The sequence below is a fragment of the Athene cunicularia genome (assembly GCF_003259725.1).
Source record: "Athene cunicularia isolate RWA chromosome 2 unlocalized genomic scaffold, athCun1 chr2_part1, whole genome shotgun sequence".
Lineage (NCBI taxonomy): Eukaryota > Metazoa > Chordata > Aves > Strigiformes > Strigidae > Athene > Athene cunicularia.
The window spans coordinates 146,306,908-146,327,094 of NW_020799095.1; the positions used below are offsets into that span (position 1 = coordinate 146,306,908).

Below are 20,187 nucleotides of genomic sequence, written 5' to 3' on the forward strand. Positions count from 1 at the left end.
GGGGAAGATTTGATATACCTGTTTACCAAACTCTAAGTTATTTTTTGCATGTTTTAGCTAAAAGAAATCCAGAACCTTAGACTGAAAGGAAAGCTTGAGATCACATAATAAATTCCCAGTAGGCATATGAGCAGAATCCAAGCACCCTACTCCTAAATCCTCCTTTCTGACCATTACAAACTAAGAGGTAGTTTAATGAGGAAATAAAGTGGTTGACGCCAAACAACAAAACCATTTTACTGTCTTTTCATGCTCTTCATTTTAACCTGTAACTATTAACTTTTCAATATTGGAATTCTCCTAAAAAATAGAAAAGGACAAACCACAGACTTGAGTTTGTTAGTGATCCACACTAATGAATAACTATTACCACAGTAACAAGCTAACAAATGTTTCATGTTTTTTTTCTTTTCTAATGTGCCTCTATCAGGCAGATCAATGTGCTAGGTCTTTCACTTTGACCAAGGGTAAAAGCTGTTGAAAAGAACAGACATGTTACAAGAAATCTAATTGACTTTGACTCCCTGCTTTCAAAACAGAACTTCAAAAATGCTATTTAAAAAAATTTAAAAATAACACAGAGAGTTGCAATATAAAAATCTTTATTAAAATGCTGGTATTTCATATGCATAGAAACCTTGTACACGGATGCTAAGTACTCAGTACAAAGACTATGACCATGAGAAAAGATTTTTTTTAAGCAACCCAAAGCAGGTAAGTACTTCAAACAAAGAACTGAATCTCAATTTTCATCTTCTCAGTATGAGCTCAGAACATCCTACAGCTAACAAGAGGACTACATTCAGTACCTGCAAAGATCCAAGGAAGGTGTTGAGTGCCATGCAAATCCCATTAAAAAACCCACACATATATATTGGCCAAAACCAGGCAAGCAACAAAATTAAAGTGATTTGCTGATCATACATCTTCAACTAGTGCTGAATATTTGTATGAATATTTTCAATAATCATATGATACTTTAAAAAAAAAAAAAAAGTCTCCTCTCTACAGAGTGGTCAAGCTCTGATACTTCAATGTTAAAATTTATTCACTATCTGACGCATGTTGATGGCAGTAGCCACATTCTTCCCCTTTCTGAGAGGAACAAGCATCTTCCAGAAATGATTTCTTGATAACGTGTGCAGCTGGGGCTGCACATTTTGCCAGTATTTTTGCTGCAGATATAACTATTTCACAGTCTGTGTGTAACCCAGAAGAGACTTTAAAAAAACCCACAACAAAACCAACACTCCTCATCAAATCATCAAACTAAAAAAACCCTTAACTCTCAATGACAGCTGCTTTCTTCCTGAACGCTCTCTATACCATGAACTAGAAGGTGAGCTTTAGGAAAGAACTGAGAGGGAGATAAAAGCATGTTTTATTGAAAAACAGGAACTTCAAATCTGACAAGGCTCATACTACCTTTCCATAATATGGGACCATCCCATCAGTAATTTAGTTGTGTTCCTGGAATAAATTACTTAAGTGTTAACATTGTGGATTAGAGTGTCAAAAGAAGTGTTTTGTCTCTCACAACTAGGACAATTCAAGAATTATAAAGGAACACTCATAAGTGATTTTAAGACGATTTATGAGAAAATAGGAGTATATGCAACTTAGAATAGCTAAGAGAAGTTTTCTAAAGTGGTAAGGGTCTTTGCTTGCTCCTAAACAGATTTATTTAGACAAACTGCCTCACTTTGCATCTCCCTTGCTAAGCAGGCAGCTTAACACTTTGTCAGCTGGCAGTTCGATTCAACAGATGAATAAACTGACCTAGCGACAGGCATTTTAAATGCCTGCTTCTGTTTGTGCAAGAAATACAACACCGTGCCTGTACCTTCTAACACGTTTAAGAAATGGCCGTGTCTGTGTTGATGAGTAAAGCTACTGTCAACTCTGAATGAATCACTGCTTTCAGAGTCCCATCGAACTACATTGTTCATCTGTCCCATGATTCTATTTGAGTTATTAATTGAAGGTATTGCTCTCTGGATTCATAATTGGACATACGACATTTTGCAGGCACAGCTACACATCCTTAATTGGCATGTTTTTAAACTACTCTTCATTCAAATTACTATTTTTTTTATCCTCTAAAAGATGGTGGTATTTCACAGTAGCAAGAGAACAGGTTGAAAAACACGAGGAAACTGGCCATCCAAAATGAACACATGTAAGTGCTTCTCCTGCAGAGACTGACATACTACTTGCAGAAAGAATTCATTTAAATTAAAATCCAGCTGATAGTCAAACCATTTTAAACTAAGTCCAGAAGTGCCACCTTTAAGAATTATGCAGGCTCCTAATTCAGTAGGAATGAATGGTTCACTCTAGAGAAGAGACTCCGTCCACTGCTATAATCTGTTTTCCACCCAAATCCCATTCTCCAGCCATCAAACGTCCTCTCTTCTAACTGACAGAGATTCAGGTATGATGCAGTGCAGGAAAGGGATGGTGGTTAAAATAATTACCTGTTGTCTATTGCTCAAAACAAGTAAGCTTAGAGGCAGCTGTTGGGGAACTGATCCAATCCAGCAACAGCCAAAATCCCCAAACCCATCCCATCCCAGCAGCAGAGGCTGAAGCAGTTCCATTTCCTGGCTGGGAGCAGACACAGTGAAGACATGTGGCTGTTCAGGAAGAATCTCAACTCTTCTCTAGTTTTGTCTTAGGACAAAAAGAATGGATGGCAGTATCACCAGCCAGCCAGATCCAAATCATTAGCCAAAACCCTCAATTTGGTTTAACCAAATAAAACCAGATGTAGGTGTACACACAGTGCTACTTAAATCACAGCAAATTTCTTAGACAAATAAGCCCTCTGTTCAAAAAATGTATTTACTAAGAATGTAAAATATATTTACTAAGAATGTACAAGGGAGATTTACAAGCACAATGGGTATTTTTTAATTCTGAGCATAAAATTAAGACTTTTTTCTTGCTGTTTGAGTGAATGGGTCCACAAGGTGAAGGCAGTCATTATGCATCAAAGGATTAAATTAGATTCACAGAGGGTGTCAGTAACCAGGTAAAGCTTGGTGACTCCTGAAAGAGTGAGAGTACTATCAATGAGACACTGATCTCTCAGAGGTCGATGTCAATCACTAATGACAGAAGCAAAGAACAGCAGAGCCCTATTACATCCACCAATTATTCCTCTAACCAACACATATTGCAATTTCAATACAGTTTTATAGTGATTTACTAATTGTAATTTTAAATGTCCAATATGGTAAGGATTTCATCACTTCCCTTGTGGATTTATAAAAGACAGCAAAACATTTTATTCCTTGGAAACCTTTCCTAAGGTTTCAACTTCAGCTCAAAACATGCATCATGCTTCTTTCAATAAACAATATCACAGAGATCTTTTCAATATTTATAAGTTTAGCATATTTTAGTAATAGCTAAAACATTAGCGTGTTATCAACATTATTTTGGTCACAAATCTAAAACATTGCATCATATGAGCTGCTATGAAGAAAATTAACTCCACCCCAGCCAGACCCAGTGCAAAGTGAAAACATACTTGATTGCTAATCAATAATATATTAATAATTAATATTAATTACATAAAAATCCCAGAAGCATTAGAAAAATAAACAAAAGTCATTTAAAGTTGGAAAGACAGACAAACACGGGGAAAAAAACAACCCATATGTATTAGGCAAAATGTCAAAGACTAAGGGAGAAGAACTTGCAGTCAAAGTTCCCTATGATTTTTAGCCATCTACTCTGAATTACTCTGTCTGAAATGAGATAAGAGATTGTAACTCTGGAAGGTTTAAAGACCTTCAGTAAAATTCTCCATTTAGTTCTCAGAACGTCAGCAGTAGAGAAATCTCACCAGATTAGAAATTTCAGTAATCCTTTTCTCATATACACCTAAATGTGTAATTTCATTAAGTTTTTATCTCAGAGAGAGTTTACTCTAGAAAATGTGGCACCAAGCACACTGGTTGAACATTATACACACACAAAAAACCCCCGGGACACAAAATAAATTCCTGGTGTAATACTTGTGTACTATGTGCTGAGACAGATACAGCACTGTATGATACATTCAGATTCAACACCATTTCATGACAGTGAAGTTACAGAATCATCTCTCAATAATCAGTAACTGGTGACAGAATAACCTGGAATTAAACCAGATTAAGGCACCCACAAGCTACATTTCTAAATTACCACTATAGACAGAGCTCTAGTTATCACAGTCAGTGGAGCCTACGAGCAATTCAGCTAACCCTATGCTGCTCCACAGCCTCGCCTAAAATACCGACTTGATCTTTGCTGAGTATAATTAAAGCTTAGAAAACCTAAACACATATATGCAGACAGGTGCTAACGTGGAACAGACTCCCACCTACAGTGACAATAAATGCAAAGCAAAGCACATGAATAAAAAAAACGGTACTGATAAAACAATAGGCTCTAAATTGACTCTTACAACACAGGAAAGATGTGGCTGTCTTTCAAACAGTTCCCTGAAAACATAAGTTCAATACTTAGCAGTAGTCAGAAAATCAAACACAATCTGAGAAATCATTAAAAAAAGAGTAGAACAGGAAAAAAAATTATGCCATGGTATAAACCAGGGATGCTCTTCTGTCTTGAACACCACTTGTAGTTCTGGTCCTCCATTTGGACCAGATGATCTTCAAAGAACTTTCCAATCTAGATGATTCTGTGATTCTGTGATTCAGAACAGTTACAGCAGAGTTGCTAAGACTGATCAGATGCATAAACAATTTACATATATTCTAGTTAGTCTGTTACTTAAGACTCAGATGGGACAAGAATATATGCAAATATGAAGACTTCTAAATTATTAACCTTATTCAAGAGGTTATACAGAACTATTATTCTCCATTTCCCAGAGTTACAGAGTAAGATGGCATCCAATGAAATGAGCATCATTGGGTTTAAGAAACAAGCAGAAGTACCACTATTTCACAGAGTGTGTAATAATGCTCTTAAACTCAGTAACACAGAACATACTGAAAACTAGAAAACCAGACAGCTTTGTAATTCACTTAGATAATTAATTAGTTTTAACAGCTTTCAGGTGCCAACGATATGGGTGAAACCTCTAGTTCAGTGACTGTCAACGCCCTTGACAACTAAAATTCTTGGTGCATTTGGGTACGTATTTTCCTTAATTTTTAAATTATGAAAAGGTCCTTATGAAATTACATGAACAGATAAAAATACATTCATAATTTCATTATTTGCTTGCTTTTTCAATTGTAGAATTTTTTGTTCACATTTAGAATCACCCATCACTCTCAAAACTTTCTTCTTAATGAAAACTGAGTCTGATAATAATTCAACTCCAAGAGCTCAAATTGTAAAGTACAAGTTTTCTGAGCCCGTAAAGCAACACAAGTATGACAAACAATCCTAGGCATGGGCCATACTGTTCTTGTCCGCTCCTCAGAAAGTTTTGAGCTACTCAGTGTAATCACATTTTCTTAGTAATAATATGAATGCTACTTTCATCTACGTAGTCAGAAACTGAAAAGTTGTCCCAGAGCAGTTCATATGGTAAAGTCAGAAATGAAGTTTTCCTGTGATGGAACAGTAATCAGTAGATGGCTAAAGACTGAATTCCCCTGATGTATTCCAAGGAAGAATTATTCCTTCAGGATAAAAACAGCCCCCAATACTTTCATAGTTTGCAGTCAAGGTAGGAAGCTTTGGGCTGGAGACATTCCAGCTCCATTAGTCACTAACAACTGGAAGCCCTTATTATCTGCTGCTCAAAAATGTCTGTCTTTGTTGACTGCTTTGTTTTTGCCAGAGAATAAATAAAAAATGTTTCATCTGCCCAAAATAGAGGCTATTTTCTTTTTAAAGAAAGAAAAGGATGAGCAATTTACTTCAAAAAATCGAGTGTGTTTTGCAGCAAAACAGATCAAGATACAGTTTAGGAGCTCTAATGAGCTAACAGGTCAAGAACACTTAATTTGAGTTTATGCTCTGTCATGAGATTTGACTTTTAAAGGACATTAGAAAAGGCAACATTGCTGAAATAATGCAAATGTTAACATCATACCTAGTACATACAAACAGCAAAGGGCATGGACATTTGTGATGTCAGAGATGAAACAGCTGGAGTAAAGATCACTATGTATAGCTGTAAAATCCTACCACTGACGATAGTAAAAAAATAACGATGTACTTTATCAAAGCAAGAGTTTCTGTTCTCTGACAACGTATTCTAAGCCCATTTTAATTAGTCTTTGTCAGAGCAGTTAAATGCTACATCACACTGAAAGAAGAATAGTCATACTAGTTGTGTATCATAATGATAGACTGGACACAAAAGGGTAACAGAAAACTGAAGAAAAATCAATAGCAAATTTTGTCTACAATTAGAATCACCAGGATAACATGATAAGCAACTATAGAAAAAACAAAGATTTGATTTTAATGCAAACAAAAAACTCACATAAATAACTTGGACAAATGTATTACTTTGTACGCATGTGACATCCACCTTTGACCAATGTTAAATACGCAGTTGAACTAGATGACTGCTGTAGGTCCCTTTCAACTCCCCTCCCTTCTCCTCTTTTCTCTCTTCTCTCTCTATGGATAGTCACTGTTGTCTTTTTAAACAGGCTTCTTAGTGAGGTGGTCAATGCCCCAAGCTTGTCAGTGTTTAAAAGGCATTTGGGCAATGCCCTTAATAACATGCTTTAACTTTTGGTCAGTCCTAAAGTAGTCAAGCAGTTGGACTAGATGAACATTGTAGGTCCCTTCCAACTGAAAATACTCTGTTCTGTTTGATTCTATTTTATTGCAACACTCTGACAGGCTGAATATATTCAAAGCAATCTTAAAACAAAATTTAAAACAACAAACTCATACTCCAACAAACTCATACTCCAGAGACAGCCATTCACATGATTTGTAAAACAGAGATGAGTTTGGCATAATTTTTTATACAGTAAAAACATGCCATCCAGACAAGCAGTCCTTAAATCTATCAAAAGAACAGGACAGAAGTGAGGTTTCCCAAGTCACACGATAGAAACACCTGTACAGGATCAACCTCCCTCACCTCTGTGTGATACTTACCTATGTGACACATATACCACCTCTCGCTGGAAAACTAGAATCCTCTTTTTGAGAAACTGAACAGTTGCTTATGCAAAGGAAGAACGTCAAGGGGTTTAAGATAATCATTAGAGCAATAAACATTTTGACCTTTTTGAAAAAAATTAAAATACTTTGTGTGACTTTATTCTCAGTTTTGCTTCAACGTGCTTTTTGTGATAAAAGAAACAAATAATTACATTCCATTTAAAATTAACACTGGGGATTACGAGTTGTTACCAGCCAGGTCACAGAATGGAAATAAGAGTTTCACAACATACTTCAGGTATTTTTGACAGATATTTTCTTACCTCCATCTCCTTCTTCCTCTCCTTCATTTAAAACAATAATGCAGATATGTTTCCTCAGCTGACGTGTGTTGGAGAATTTCCGATTGCATTTCTTACATTCCAAGCTGCCTGGTGAGACTTCAGACAGTTCTGGTCCTTCTTCTGTCCCAGGTGGAGTTTCTTCACTTGGAGCAGGGTTATTTTCTGCCACATCTTCATCCACACAAAACTTCTTAGTAGACCCTTTTGGTCTGCCCCTTTTCCTCTTCACCACAAGAAGCTCTAGGGGGAAAAAAAAAGTCAAACTTAGAAAGAAGCTATAATTAAAATTCCACAGCTGATTAGCTAATATTCATGTGATCTTTGAAAAACAGGAATATTAAATGAAGTTTGAGAGCCTCTACCCCTAAAGCTTAAAAAAAGCTTTAGCTTCACACAAACTTATTTTTAAGCAGTGGTAGTTGCCGGCATTTCTGCTAGCTGCAGAGCAATAACATTTGTGTTACTGAGATTGGCAGATGTCAAAGTGCCACAGTTCTACAGAAATTGCACTGCAAACACTCTTTCAATTGTTATATAACTGTATCAGCATGCATATTCTACGAAGTTGCTCTGCTGTGTTCTGACACTCTACAAAAAGCCTTTTTAATTTAAATAACTCTCAAAGAAATTGCTTAAGAATTGAGATGTATTAAAGAAAACCAGTTTCTCTTAAAACCAAAAGTTCATTGTCCTTTGAATAAATTGAACAACTACTTTCAAATATTTCCTGTGCTTCTTTTTAGCACTTTCTAGCCAAAAGTTGGTATAAAACATTGTAGCCAACAAATAAATTCCGGAAGTCATGCAAAAAAGTTTCCTTAATGAGCATTTCAAATAATTAAAATCAGAAGTCATCCATGATTCTTAATAAATACAACATAACTCTACATTTTTGTATTTCTGTGAACATTGATAAAATCAATGAGATGTAGTGAACACAGAAACGCATGACAACATAAAAAACTTCAACACTTGTATTTCCTGCTTGAGATTTCGCTCATCACTGCTGTAGCTACTTCAAAAGCCAACTTATTATTCTCCATTCACAGATATAACTATTATCTTCATTGACCAAACCAATAAGTTCTCAAGAAAACTTTTAATCAACAAAAGCAGATACTCAGAGGTAAGGGGGTTAATTTCCAGAAAGTGATCAAGTTATTATAGGATATTTAATCCTAGCTATAAGTTACCTCTATCTAATAGTTTAATACAATGAAAAGAATCAATCTCTATCGGTCTCTTATCTTTCATGTTCATCTCAGGGGTTGCTTGCTTGTCTTTTTACTTCTTTATAGAGTGCTTCCCGAGGAATTATCTGATTGTTATTGTATAAATTTTAGTTATTTACTTTGAACTGGCTTTTCTGCAAGAAATTGTCACTTCACTAACAGCAAAACATGGTAGCATTTAAATGATTTTTTTAAGTCTGAGCAGACATCTGGTGAAGTATCTCATCTACTCTGCACAGAAGGGGAAATTAGCAAGCATCAAAAAGCATTTGACACCGTCCCACAAGAAATCCTTGTCTCTAAACTGGAGAGACATGGATTTGACGAATGGACCACTCAGTGGATAAGGGATTGGCTGGATGGTCACACTCAAAGACTGGCAGACAACAGCTCAATGTCCAAGTGCAGAGCAGTGATGAGTGGCATTCCTCAGGGGTCAGTGTTGGGATCAGTGCTGTTTAACATCTGTGCTAGTGACATGGACAGTGGGATTGAGTGCACCCTTGTTACGGATGCTCTCAAATAAACAACCAACCACCAAAATAAAAACAAAATTATTAACACAATTAAGTAGCTCTCCGTAAATTACGGGTTCAAATGTCTGTAAGAGGAAGACAGCATAGCTTTCCAGGGTTTAACAGCAACCCAAAATGCTGAACAAAGCCCCACTCCTCAGGGTTTAACAACAACCCCAAAAGCTTTATAAAGCCCTGCTACCTAGGGTTTAAGGACAACCCAAAACGCTTTATCACTCACCTGACAAGTGAGGGCTCTCAACCTCAAGGACCTGCTCAGGGCAACGTCCTGACTCAAGGCCCCTCGAGGAGTTTCCTTGGGCAGCGTCCTGACCCAAGGGGAGAGCCCTCAACCGCAGCTGCTGCTCCAGGGGACGAGCTCCAAATGCCCCCCCCCCAGGGGACTCCATTTATACCCAGGCCCAATCTGACTTGTGGTCAATAGCAGCTGGGATCCACCGGCACCGCAAGCGGGATTCCGCACCACCCCCTCTCACACATCGCCTAAATGCAAGCGGCCTTTTGTACTCCCTCCACCAGCTCTGACCTCCCATTTACTTTAATGGTTACAGGTTCTCCCCTCTCCTTAGGGTCCACACCCCCAGCCCAGTAAGCCACTCGAGATGTTATCGACTGGTTACCCACTGGTCCATCACTTAAAACCACTCCGGGACCCCAGAAACCTCCTGCCTCGTCATCACTCAATTGAATTTGAACCCACACCCCCCCCCGTTAAAGAAACTCTCCACAAATACTCAGTTTCATTTTCACCCGGCTTACGTGAACATTTAACCTAAAGCTCACCGAGCTCTGCTCCCGTCCAGGGGCTTGTACAGACCGTGGATCGGGGTTTCCCACCTTGTGGACCTGTGTGCCTTTCTGTCTTAATGATAGTTCACACCTGGTTTTCCTCCAGTCCCTCCAAGCCACTTCCATCAGATTCTCCCCAAATATCTCCATCCCACTTCTCAAGATCTATACCTATAATGAACTTTCAAATTTGAACAACACTAGGAGGCTTTTTTGCTCGAGCCAGCATAATTTCAATTTTTCTTTCTAATAACCGCCTTCTCTCTCTTTCTCGTAATAATTCTGTCTTTAAATGATCAATTTCCAACCGCTCCTGTAAGGCATCTTTCTCCACCATTACAAAGTAATCCTGAGCCTGAATCAAGCAGGCACCTAACATGGCACACATTTTTTCTTCACTTCTGCTTATCCACCAGCTTCCCCGGCTTTGTTCCAACTATCTCGCAATTTCCACCGGATCAAACCACCTCTCCTTTGCCCACTGCACATCTTGGGGAGAAGGGGCACAACTGTATTTCTGTAATATCTCCTCTATCGATATCCTGCCGACTACGCCAATTGTTACGGATGCTCTCAAACAACCAACCACCAAAATAAAAAAAAATTATTATTAACACAATTAAGTAGCTCTCCATAAATTACGGGTTCAAATGTCTGTAAGAGGAAGACAGCATAGCTTTCCAGGGTTTAACGGCAACCCAAAATGGTGAACAAAGCCTCATTCCTAAGGGTTTAACAACAACCCCAAAGGCTTTACAAAGCCCTGCTACCTAAGGTTTAAGGACAACTCAAAACGCTTTATCACTCACCTGACAAGTGAGGGCTCTCAACCTCAAGGACCTGCTCAGGGCAACGTCCTGACTCAAGGCCCCTCGAGGAGTTTCCTTGGGCAGCGTCCTGACCCAAGGGGAGAGCCCTCAAACGCAGCTGCTGCTCCAGGGGACGAGCTCCAAATGGCTCCCAGGGGACTCCATCGATCCCCAGGCCCAATCTGCCCTGTGGTCAATAGCGGCTCCCACTGCCCAAAGGCCCCAGTTACCGTGAGGCCCCGAGAGCAAAGGCAGCCCCGAGCTGCTGCACTTCAGCAGCCAAGAAGCCCTGTTCTCATTGGGCGGGTGCACCTGCCACAACCCTCAGCAAGTTTGCCAATGACACCAAGCTGTGTGGTGCGGTTGAAACACTGGAGGGAAGGGATGTGCCATCCAGAGGGACCTAGAGAGGCTGGAGAAGTGGGACTATGTGAACTTCATGAATTTCAAGAAGGCCAAGTGCAAGGTCCTGCACATGGGCTGGGGCAATCCCAAGCACTAATACAGGCTAGGAAATGAGTGGATTGAGAGCAGCCCTGCGGAGAATGACTTGGGGGTAGTAGCAGGTGAAAAACTAAGTATGAGTCAGCAATCTGCGCTCCTATGAAGACAGGCTGGGAGAGTGTGGGTTGTTCAGCCTAGAGAAGAAAAGACTCCAGGAAGACCTTATAGCAGCCTTCCAGTACTTAAAGGGGGCTACCAGAAAGGTGGAGAGAGACTCTTTATCAGGGAGTGTAGGGATAGGATGAGGGGTAACAGTTTTAAACTGGAATTTGGATTAGAGATAAGGAAGTTCTTCACTGTGAGGGTGGTGAGACACTGGCACAGGTTGCCCAGAGAAGCTGTGACTGCCCCCTCCCTGGCAGTGTTCAAGGCCAGGTTGGACGGGGCTTTGGGCAACCTGGGCTAGTGGAAGGTGTCCCTGCCCATGGCAGGGGGGTTGGAACTAGATGAGCTTTAAGGTCCCTTCCAACCCAAACCATTCTATGATTCTATTAAAAGAGCTTGCCTGATGGTGTATGGAGAAACAGGAGAGAGTCAGGCTTCTTTCAGGCTTTCAGGATTCACTTCATCTTATGTTAGACACTTGACCTCTCAAATTAGTTAATGTTTGTCTTCTATAGTGAAGGAACAGAGAAACTACTCTTCAGAGCGCAGTTCAGATAACGTAAGGCCTAAATCATCTCCGGATCCCAGGATGAATAAGATCCCAGTTTAAGACCCTTCAGTTACATGAAGTGAATTCAGCTCTGAGAATTAAAAAGTAAAAGAGCTTGATAGAGTTGTCATAACGGCAAAAAAACCCCAGAGTATAATGTGCATTAAAATGTGCTAAGTGAAATAGAACAGGCATGAAGCACCTGTCAGCCATCATCTTCGTAATATCAGAGAGAGACTAAGGACTGGCACATACAAAAATTTTGCCAAGAACTCATGTTTTTAATGCTCAGGAAAAAGCAAGCAAACTTAAATCTCATGCATGTTTCAGCTAATGCAAGTCAAAATAAAAAGATATTCTCAGAATTTCTGCTTTAATTGTTGGTTTGGTGGTTTTTGGGTTTGGTTTCTTTTTTTGGGGGGGGGTGTTTTGAATAGCACAGATGGGAGATGTATGAAATATGTCTTCTGGGTTATAAGAGAGAACAAAATGTGATATGCATAATTTGTATAACAGCAACATCTGCCTGGTACCCTTGGTTCTACTCAATAAAAAAATTCTAACATCATCCTATGAAAACGGATAGGACAAATAAACTCTAAATAGATTGTGACTTAACTATGGGAAAGTGGCATGTCTAAATAAAATTCAGCAGAGAGCACTGTCAATAAAATAACATTAGAGTAATAAACATATTACTTGCCTAGCATTTTACTTGTTCACAGTACTTATAAAATCATTAATTTGTTACTCAGGCAGAACAAAGAGCTCCATTAACTCAGCATTTAAGTCTATACCAATTCTGGAGCAGCTACAGTGTTTACCAATACTTGGAAGAAAAACTATGCTTTCAAAGGATAAAAAGATGTTAAACAGTCAACAAGGAAGTTGCAATTTCTAAGACTGTCCTTCATCAATCACTTATCCTTTTAATGACAATATCAAATTACTACAAAGAAGGGTCCACTGAGAAAAAAATTGCATATTATAAACTTTTAAAAGTTTTATCTGCTGCAGATTCCATAACAGACAGGAAAAAATTGATGCCTTCAAAGAAGAACTATCCAAATTCCTATATTCAACTGTGAAATGCCCTATTTTTTTCTACAGAACAAAGGAAATAATTGAATAGGACTTCAGAATAGACTACGCTCTTCTCTGATCAATCTGTGTGACGGGAAAGAAGAAATATTAAAGTATGTCTAGAATACAAGTTGAAATCTATGTGAAAATAATTTACCTTGACATTCTTACCAACAGCAGATGGCAAAGAGTTGGGCTACATAATCTGAAAAAGGTGGTACCGTCTGATCAGATCAGACCATGAAGTGTTCACCAAGAATAATAAAAAAGGTAACTTATGAATATTTAACTTAACATATGAATGTTATATTTTACATAATTAGATTTGCAAAGTTATTTTCTTAAAAGCTGCATATGTCTAATTTCTGTTGCTTCAGATCATAATGGTAAATTACATACTAGTCTCATAAATGTACAATGCATGCTTACATACAATACAGACAGTGGAGACAATCCCTGACACAAATGCAAAAAGTTTACAGAAGAGCCTTTTTACTAAGAGGAATAAGAATATGTTACAAAGTACCAGTCCCGCTGTGCTCAGAAATACAATTTAGTGAAGAGATAACAAGAAACAAAGATTTAAGAAAGGAAGATGCATTCTGCATGCGTGAGATTCATTCTGCACAATTAAAATAAAACTAGAATTGCATTTTAAAACTTGATGTACATCTGATATTTATTCATCTTCTTCTGATGCACTGGTAATTTTAATTGTGTGAAATAATAATCTGGTGCAATTTTTCCTCACCAACTACCAGAGGATAGAGCAGCTATAGTTGAATACTATATGACCACTATTAGAAATATCTTCTTATGTTGCTGAAGTTATAACTACTAAATTACTGCTGGTAAATAAATGAGGAAATATCACATGCATATGCTAATGATAAAAAAATTATTTAAAGTATTAGAGTGCTTTTTATTCATAAGCATATAGTTTTTAAAATCCAGAAATCATAATGATTGGAAAATCCTAGTAGTTGTGTTAAGTAAGAGGTTTGCCAACTATATAAATCCACTGCTCAGTAATAGTCTAAAAGAAGATATAATTATGCAGTCTGAATTATTTTCAACCCACTGTAATATTATAATCAGTTAAAAATTGAATTAATACAACTTCTTCCACTGCAGAGTAAAATTCTTCTGTATAACAAATTCAAACTTAAAATACCAGATTGCTTTATTTACCAATGCCAATATCAAAGTACAATACCCATGCTGCTCCCTTTTTGGACTAGAACTATTAATATTATCTGAATCACAACAAACAAGTTAGACAACTCAAAAAGCATGCCACCCTTCTTAAGCTCAAGATACACCCTGTTCCATGGTGTCCTGGTTGCTTTCCACTGCTACATAATCTTCCCACTGCTATTACACAGCTAAAATTAAAGCTGTAGGAAGCAGACTTTGCTATACTTGACATTTAAAATTAATGGACCAGTGTCATCATCCCCTATCACATGCTGAGTTTATCCACATCTGTCTTCCGATCTATTCTGCAGTGAATGAAATTCAGGGTGGCAGTTGTACAGCAACCATTATAAAAACAAGTTATGTAAATTGTTTTATACACAATGCAGAATCATCACACCACAGGTTTTATTAAAAATGTAGACGACTTTGAAAATTACATTCCTCTTAATTTATGAATGTACCTTCTCCATCTTTGTTTAAGTTTGTGGGTGTTGTTAGAGGTTGGAGGGGAATAATGATGTCATCCACATTGGTTCCTTCTTCTGTATGCTTCTCAGAGACATGAGACAATAGTTCGGACTGATTTGGTGAAAATAAGTTACAAAGCTTACACATGAAGATGGAACTGATCCCTGAAAAATAAGTTTAAAAATGAGGAGTTAATATTTCCAAATTTAAGTTGTTTATTTATATTACCACTAGTTATTGAGATTTTGGTTCAGCTAACACAGTAACTATCAGTTAACTCCATATACTTAAGAGACAGTAATGAGCTGAAATGAAGAACGTTACACCATTAAATGAAGACATTCATAACAAATGCCAAAATGAATTAATTCAAGAAATGAGTAAACTTCTACCCAGATCCTCAGAGAGGAAAAAATTTTTTCTGGCTCAAATCCTGGAAATTTTCCAACGAGACCCAAAAGGAAGCAGGATAGATTAAGATCTTTTTTTTCCTTCCAGCCTCAGGCAACATTACAACTTGGTATTTTTTCAAACATATGGTAAATTTATATAAGATATTAAGTCACTGTCCAGGTGTGCTGTCTATCATGTTGGTATAAATAAAAATTATTTTACCCTTTACAAAGCAGTTCTGAAATACAGCTGAGCTCCAAATCCTAATTTATGTTCACAGACCTCACTGTTCTTTCCTACATGAACTTAAACTTTCTAATTACCTCACCTAAACAAGTCTAATTCTCAAATTACCTGTGTAAGTGCTAGAAATAAAAGAAGGAAGGAAGAATTAAATACCATAAAATAAAAATAAAAGGGAACTTTTCCTTCACTATAGTAACATTTGTTAGAAAATATATTTTATGAAAAATGTATACTTTGATGTGTCATTTCTGCCTTTTCACGTTACCATGAGTATACACTGTGAGTTAAAAACATTAAGTGTATGGTTTCAGGGGTACTTATCATTAGATGTGGCTCTGCCACTAATGAAGGACTGGGGAGGAAAGTCAAAACATCTGCAGCACTGTAGACCACAAAATGCTGCACCACATGACAGCTAAGCAATGACATTGTCTTCCTTCTGGCCATTCACTTAAGAGCTGTACAAACACAAAGATTTTTCTTCTTTTATCCCAATATTTGAAATAAAATATCAGGCCTCATCTTGACACATTTACACAGAGAAAAATGAGCAGGAATAGGAGGAAAAAAGTTTTGCTCTCAAAACAAAGTATGTTGTATCAGCCTCAGAGACAGTGTTAACATTCACCATTAACATTCACCACTAACAAAACATCTAGTATTTCATATGCTTTGACATACAAGTTTATGAAAAAATCCCGTTGGTTCAAAAAAAAACCCCAACAAACCAACAACAACAACCCAAACAATAAACTAAAAACCTTCAAAGCACCAGCAAATGAAGAATTTTGTTAAAACTTCCCTTGATCGATGCTTTAAAAAGAAATCTTTAGAATTTTTTAGACAAAATATCATGGGGTTTTTTTAATTCACAGGTACTAGAGGTGTGATGTGAAAGCAAAGCCACCAGAGAGTAAGAAACAATAAAGAAGGATTAATATAAAGTTAGCAATTCAGAAAATAGAGTTTAAAAAAAGCTCACAAACTTCCGGCAGAGTTAATTCACAGGACTTTGTTTGCTTTCTAAAACCACTGTCGTTTGTTTTAATGGTTTGATTTTTCAACAGTTCCTGCCCCCTTCGGTGTCCAATGAAACGTAACAACATCCAGGAGGCAATTTTAACAGCACGCTTGTTCTTCAACTATATATATAAACTCCTGGACCACAGATTGGTTTCTCTGTCCTCCTCCCTAAGGAAAATTAGGGACATACGTTCACTGAAATGAAACTGGAACAACCAATGTTATTGGAGGTATAAAACCAAACTACAGGTTTGACAGCTAAGTACAGAAATAAAGTGATATTTTGTGAACTTTCGGATGAATCTGGGAAGAAAAGAACAGGGAGGCTGTATTTTGGGACCTGTTTTCAAAACAAAGATCACTACCCCTATTCAAAATTATTCCCCTCCCTTCATGACACACTAATTATACAGTTCCCCCCACTCAAGAAAAATCCTTTACGGTGTTCTGATGTTAAGAAAAGCAGAGCTAGCTCTCTTTTACAGTTATTTACATCTAAAGCATCTTAATATTCAGATACAACTACCTCAAAACTGAAAAGCAAGATATGTCTTCATCTCTTTTAAAACATCTCTGAAAAACAACACAAATACTGTTCCTGTTGTTTGAAAGATACTCTATACTACACATACAAGCAGCTATGTAAAATGTATAATACACTCAATGTGTTCTTAGAAGAGCATCCTGCTGTCTTGAGCACACACACATTTCTGATTGCAGTATGTTTATAACAGAACTGTTCCTTTGCATCAGTTTTGAACTGAATCCTTTGAACTAGTTCTGCTCTAGTTTTTTTTTTAAAGTAAATGAAGCCTGTTATTGACCCAGTGGATGACAACTGTTTTTTCTAAATGCACATTTAAGATTCACACCACAATACCTATGAGCATTTACCTAAAGGTTTAACTAACACTGAACACTGAAGTTCCATTATTCAGCAGACACTTCCATGTTGAGGTTTTATTTGCCACTGTTTCTGCTTCCTGACCTGCTAGCTGTTTTCCCTAAAAGTTCACGCTCACTGCTTCGTATCTCCTGTCTCCTCCTTGAACAGCTGTAATCAGTACTTACACACCATTTTTATCTCTCACTTCTCCCAGTGAGGACTTGGAGATGGGCAGAAGAGCAAAGAAGAATCCCCAAAAGTCCCTCTGCTTGTTTAAAGTCCACGATTACACAAACCATCAAACAGAAGTAAAGCTAGAACAAAACCAGAAGTGAACAGACCAGGTGGCAGAGAACAATGTGAGTGTTAGTGAAGGTGCAGAAAGCGTCTGGAGAACATGCAGAAGATTCATGTTCTTTGCTCAGAGGAGAGATAGAAACAAAACTGAGTAAAGAAATTATTTTAGGAAAAATGACTGGAAATGGAGGTCAGATAGCAGAGGATAAACTGTGCAGATCATGGGCCTAAACAACTCGTTAAGGAGTAAGCAAACAATAATTGATTAACCAGTGGCTAATTAGGTGGTGTAGAAATAGAGCAATGAATTATGGTCAATTAAGTGTAAAAATCAAATAAGCAATAAGTTAATTAACTATGCAGGGAATCAATGATTAATTAGTGAATAATTAATTATGTAGGAAATCAACAGAGCAATTAATTAGACAGCAATTAAATATGCAGAAAAAGAAAGGAACGGTAATCAAGTATGCAGGTAAACAAACAACAGGAATTTCAGCCAAAACCAATTTGGAACATTTTGTTCACTAAACACACTTTCTGTTAATTCATTATCTTCAGTTTGCCCATATAAACTGTGCTAAGTGTACACTGAAATAAATAATACCAGCTATTTTCTTCTTAAATGGGAAAATTGAAAATTAAGCTATAATGTAAGTGATTTCATTTTTTTTTAACTCTTCCAAAGGTCTCAGCATATTTCTTAATTAGTCTTTTTTTTCTTTATACTGAGCATATATACAGCAAAGGGAGATTAACAAATGGATTACTAGAAACGAATAGCAAGTTACAGACTAGGAAGCAGGTTTCCTTATTCCCAATCCCCTTCACAAAGCATAAAACAGTTCCTGTGCTGTCTTGCTTTAAAGTTGGAGTTCGGAGGAGAGGAGGAGAAAGAAGCACTTATCTTAGAAAGATCACTGCAATTAACAGTATTTAATGGAATCAGGTAATATATTATTGTCATATATACTTTCAATCATTGGATGCCAAAACTTAGTCCAGAGTTAATTTAATTAATCAAAACCTTTCATTTTGTATAAAAGGTAGGCTAGGGGTTGGGTATTATTTTATTTTTAAATATCTATTTTCATAAGAAACACAGAGCAAGGAAACAAAACTGTATCTCTATGTGTGAGAGACTGAATGTCCTCTGACAGTCTCAAAGCTTGCTTGTGTCTGTGCAGACCTCCAAGAGAAGCTGCTGCGGCCTGTGGATCGGTCTGGGGGATGCTGCCCAGAGAAGCGGGAGTGTATTGAAGGATGCACCCCCCCCACTTCCTTGCGGTTGCATCGTCCAGACTCTTTACATAAGCCTCAAAGAGGCAGACATGGACTGAGCTGGGCCCATCCTGGAGCCGTTTGTGGCTCTATTGTGCAGGCCAGACTCCATGCATGCATTGCCAATGAACTGATAAGAGACAAACATGCCTGCCCTTGACACTGGATGCAAAAAAACCTGTTGGACCAGAGGAAAAAAAACTGAAGGCGAGTAGATATGCTGATCAGCTGGTACTTAAAAAGGCAGCAGAAAATCTTGCTCTTTGTGCATCTACCATCAAAGCCAGATCTGGGTGCACCCACCACCGAAGAACTGAAGATTTAGAACCAACCGGACACCGCTGGATCCGTGGTGGTGACTATTCTTGCTTTACTTCTGCCTTTTCCTTCTATTCTGTCCTATCACTACCCCTCTTCACTTTTTTAACAATAAAAACCTATTTTGGGTATACAGCATTTGACCTCGTTTGTGTCTTAATCTCGTTCTTGGGATTGTATTGAAACCTCCCCTGACATTGGATCGGGACAATATGCCATAAATCACTCTAATGTATCCAAAACTTTTCACCACTCTCTTCAAAGCAGGCAACAGTTTAAAAATTCTGTAATAGCCTTTGAAGTTCTGCAACTGTTAAAAGGAACTAAAACATTGTAGTTAAATATAGGAATAAAAATTCACTGGATATCTACTGGCCTATGGAATAATAAAGTACACATACTTATGCATGTGGTCAGCCTTTCTAAAATACACAGCAATAAAGTTCAGAATATGAGTAAATATTTATTTCCTTCTAACCTTACAACTGAGGTGAAACAAACTTGCTGCCTCATCACTATCAAATCCTTAACAAGAAGTTTCTGCAATTCAAAATCTTACATGACATTCTTAGTCTAGAACCTGTTTTTCCTAGGTTTTGGTCTTTTTTAGTCACAATTAGGTATTTGTGATTGTATTACAATTAGTAATGCTAAAAGTAGAAGAGAAATAGAGTATATTAAATCTAAAATAGTCCCTCCCATCTTCAGCATTCATAATATAATCTTTATTCTCAGTTTAGTGACTCCTTTATCTCTTATGTTATACTAGTGTTTGCTTCCAATTATCTATTTTTTCCCCCATTTCCTATCATGCATTTTTAACCTTTTGTTTTTTGTCTCCTGCATCTCTTACCACATGCTCTCTATCACACTCTCTCTTCTCTTGCTACACACTTCCAAGCTTTCAACGTAACTACCCATGTTAATTTGTGCTTCTGTTTCCAACCTCTCTTTTTCTTGCAGCTACAAGAACTTTGCCACTCTCCGTTGAGGCCTGGTTGGAATCCAACAGTACTCATTCTTAG

At 37.5% G+C, this 20,187-nt stretch overlaps 1 protein-coding gene across 1 annotated transcript in view; it reads right to left on the reverse strand.

Annotated features, from left to right (window-relative positions):
- ZFAT (zinc finger and AT-hook domain containing) overlaps window positions 1–20,187 on the reverse strand; it is a 105,144-nt gene that overhangs the window by 76,188 nt on the left and 8,769 nt on the right. Inside the window, exons 2-3 of the mRNA XM_026841525.1 lie at window positions 14,712–14,882; window positions 7,422–7,682 (exon numbers count right to left, since the gene is read on the reverse strand). Of these exons, the coding sequence (XP_026697326.1) occupies window positions 7,422–7,682; window positions 14,712–14,865 (415 nt within the window). The 5' untranslated portion in view covers window positions 14,866–14,882. The remainder of the gene's footprint in view (window positions 1–7,421; window positions 7,683–14,711; window positions 14,883–20,187) is intronic.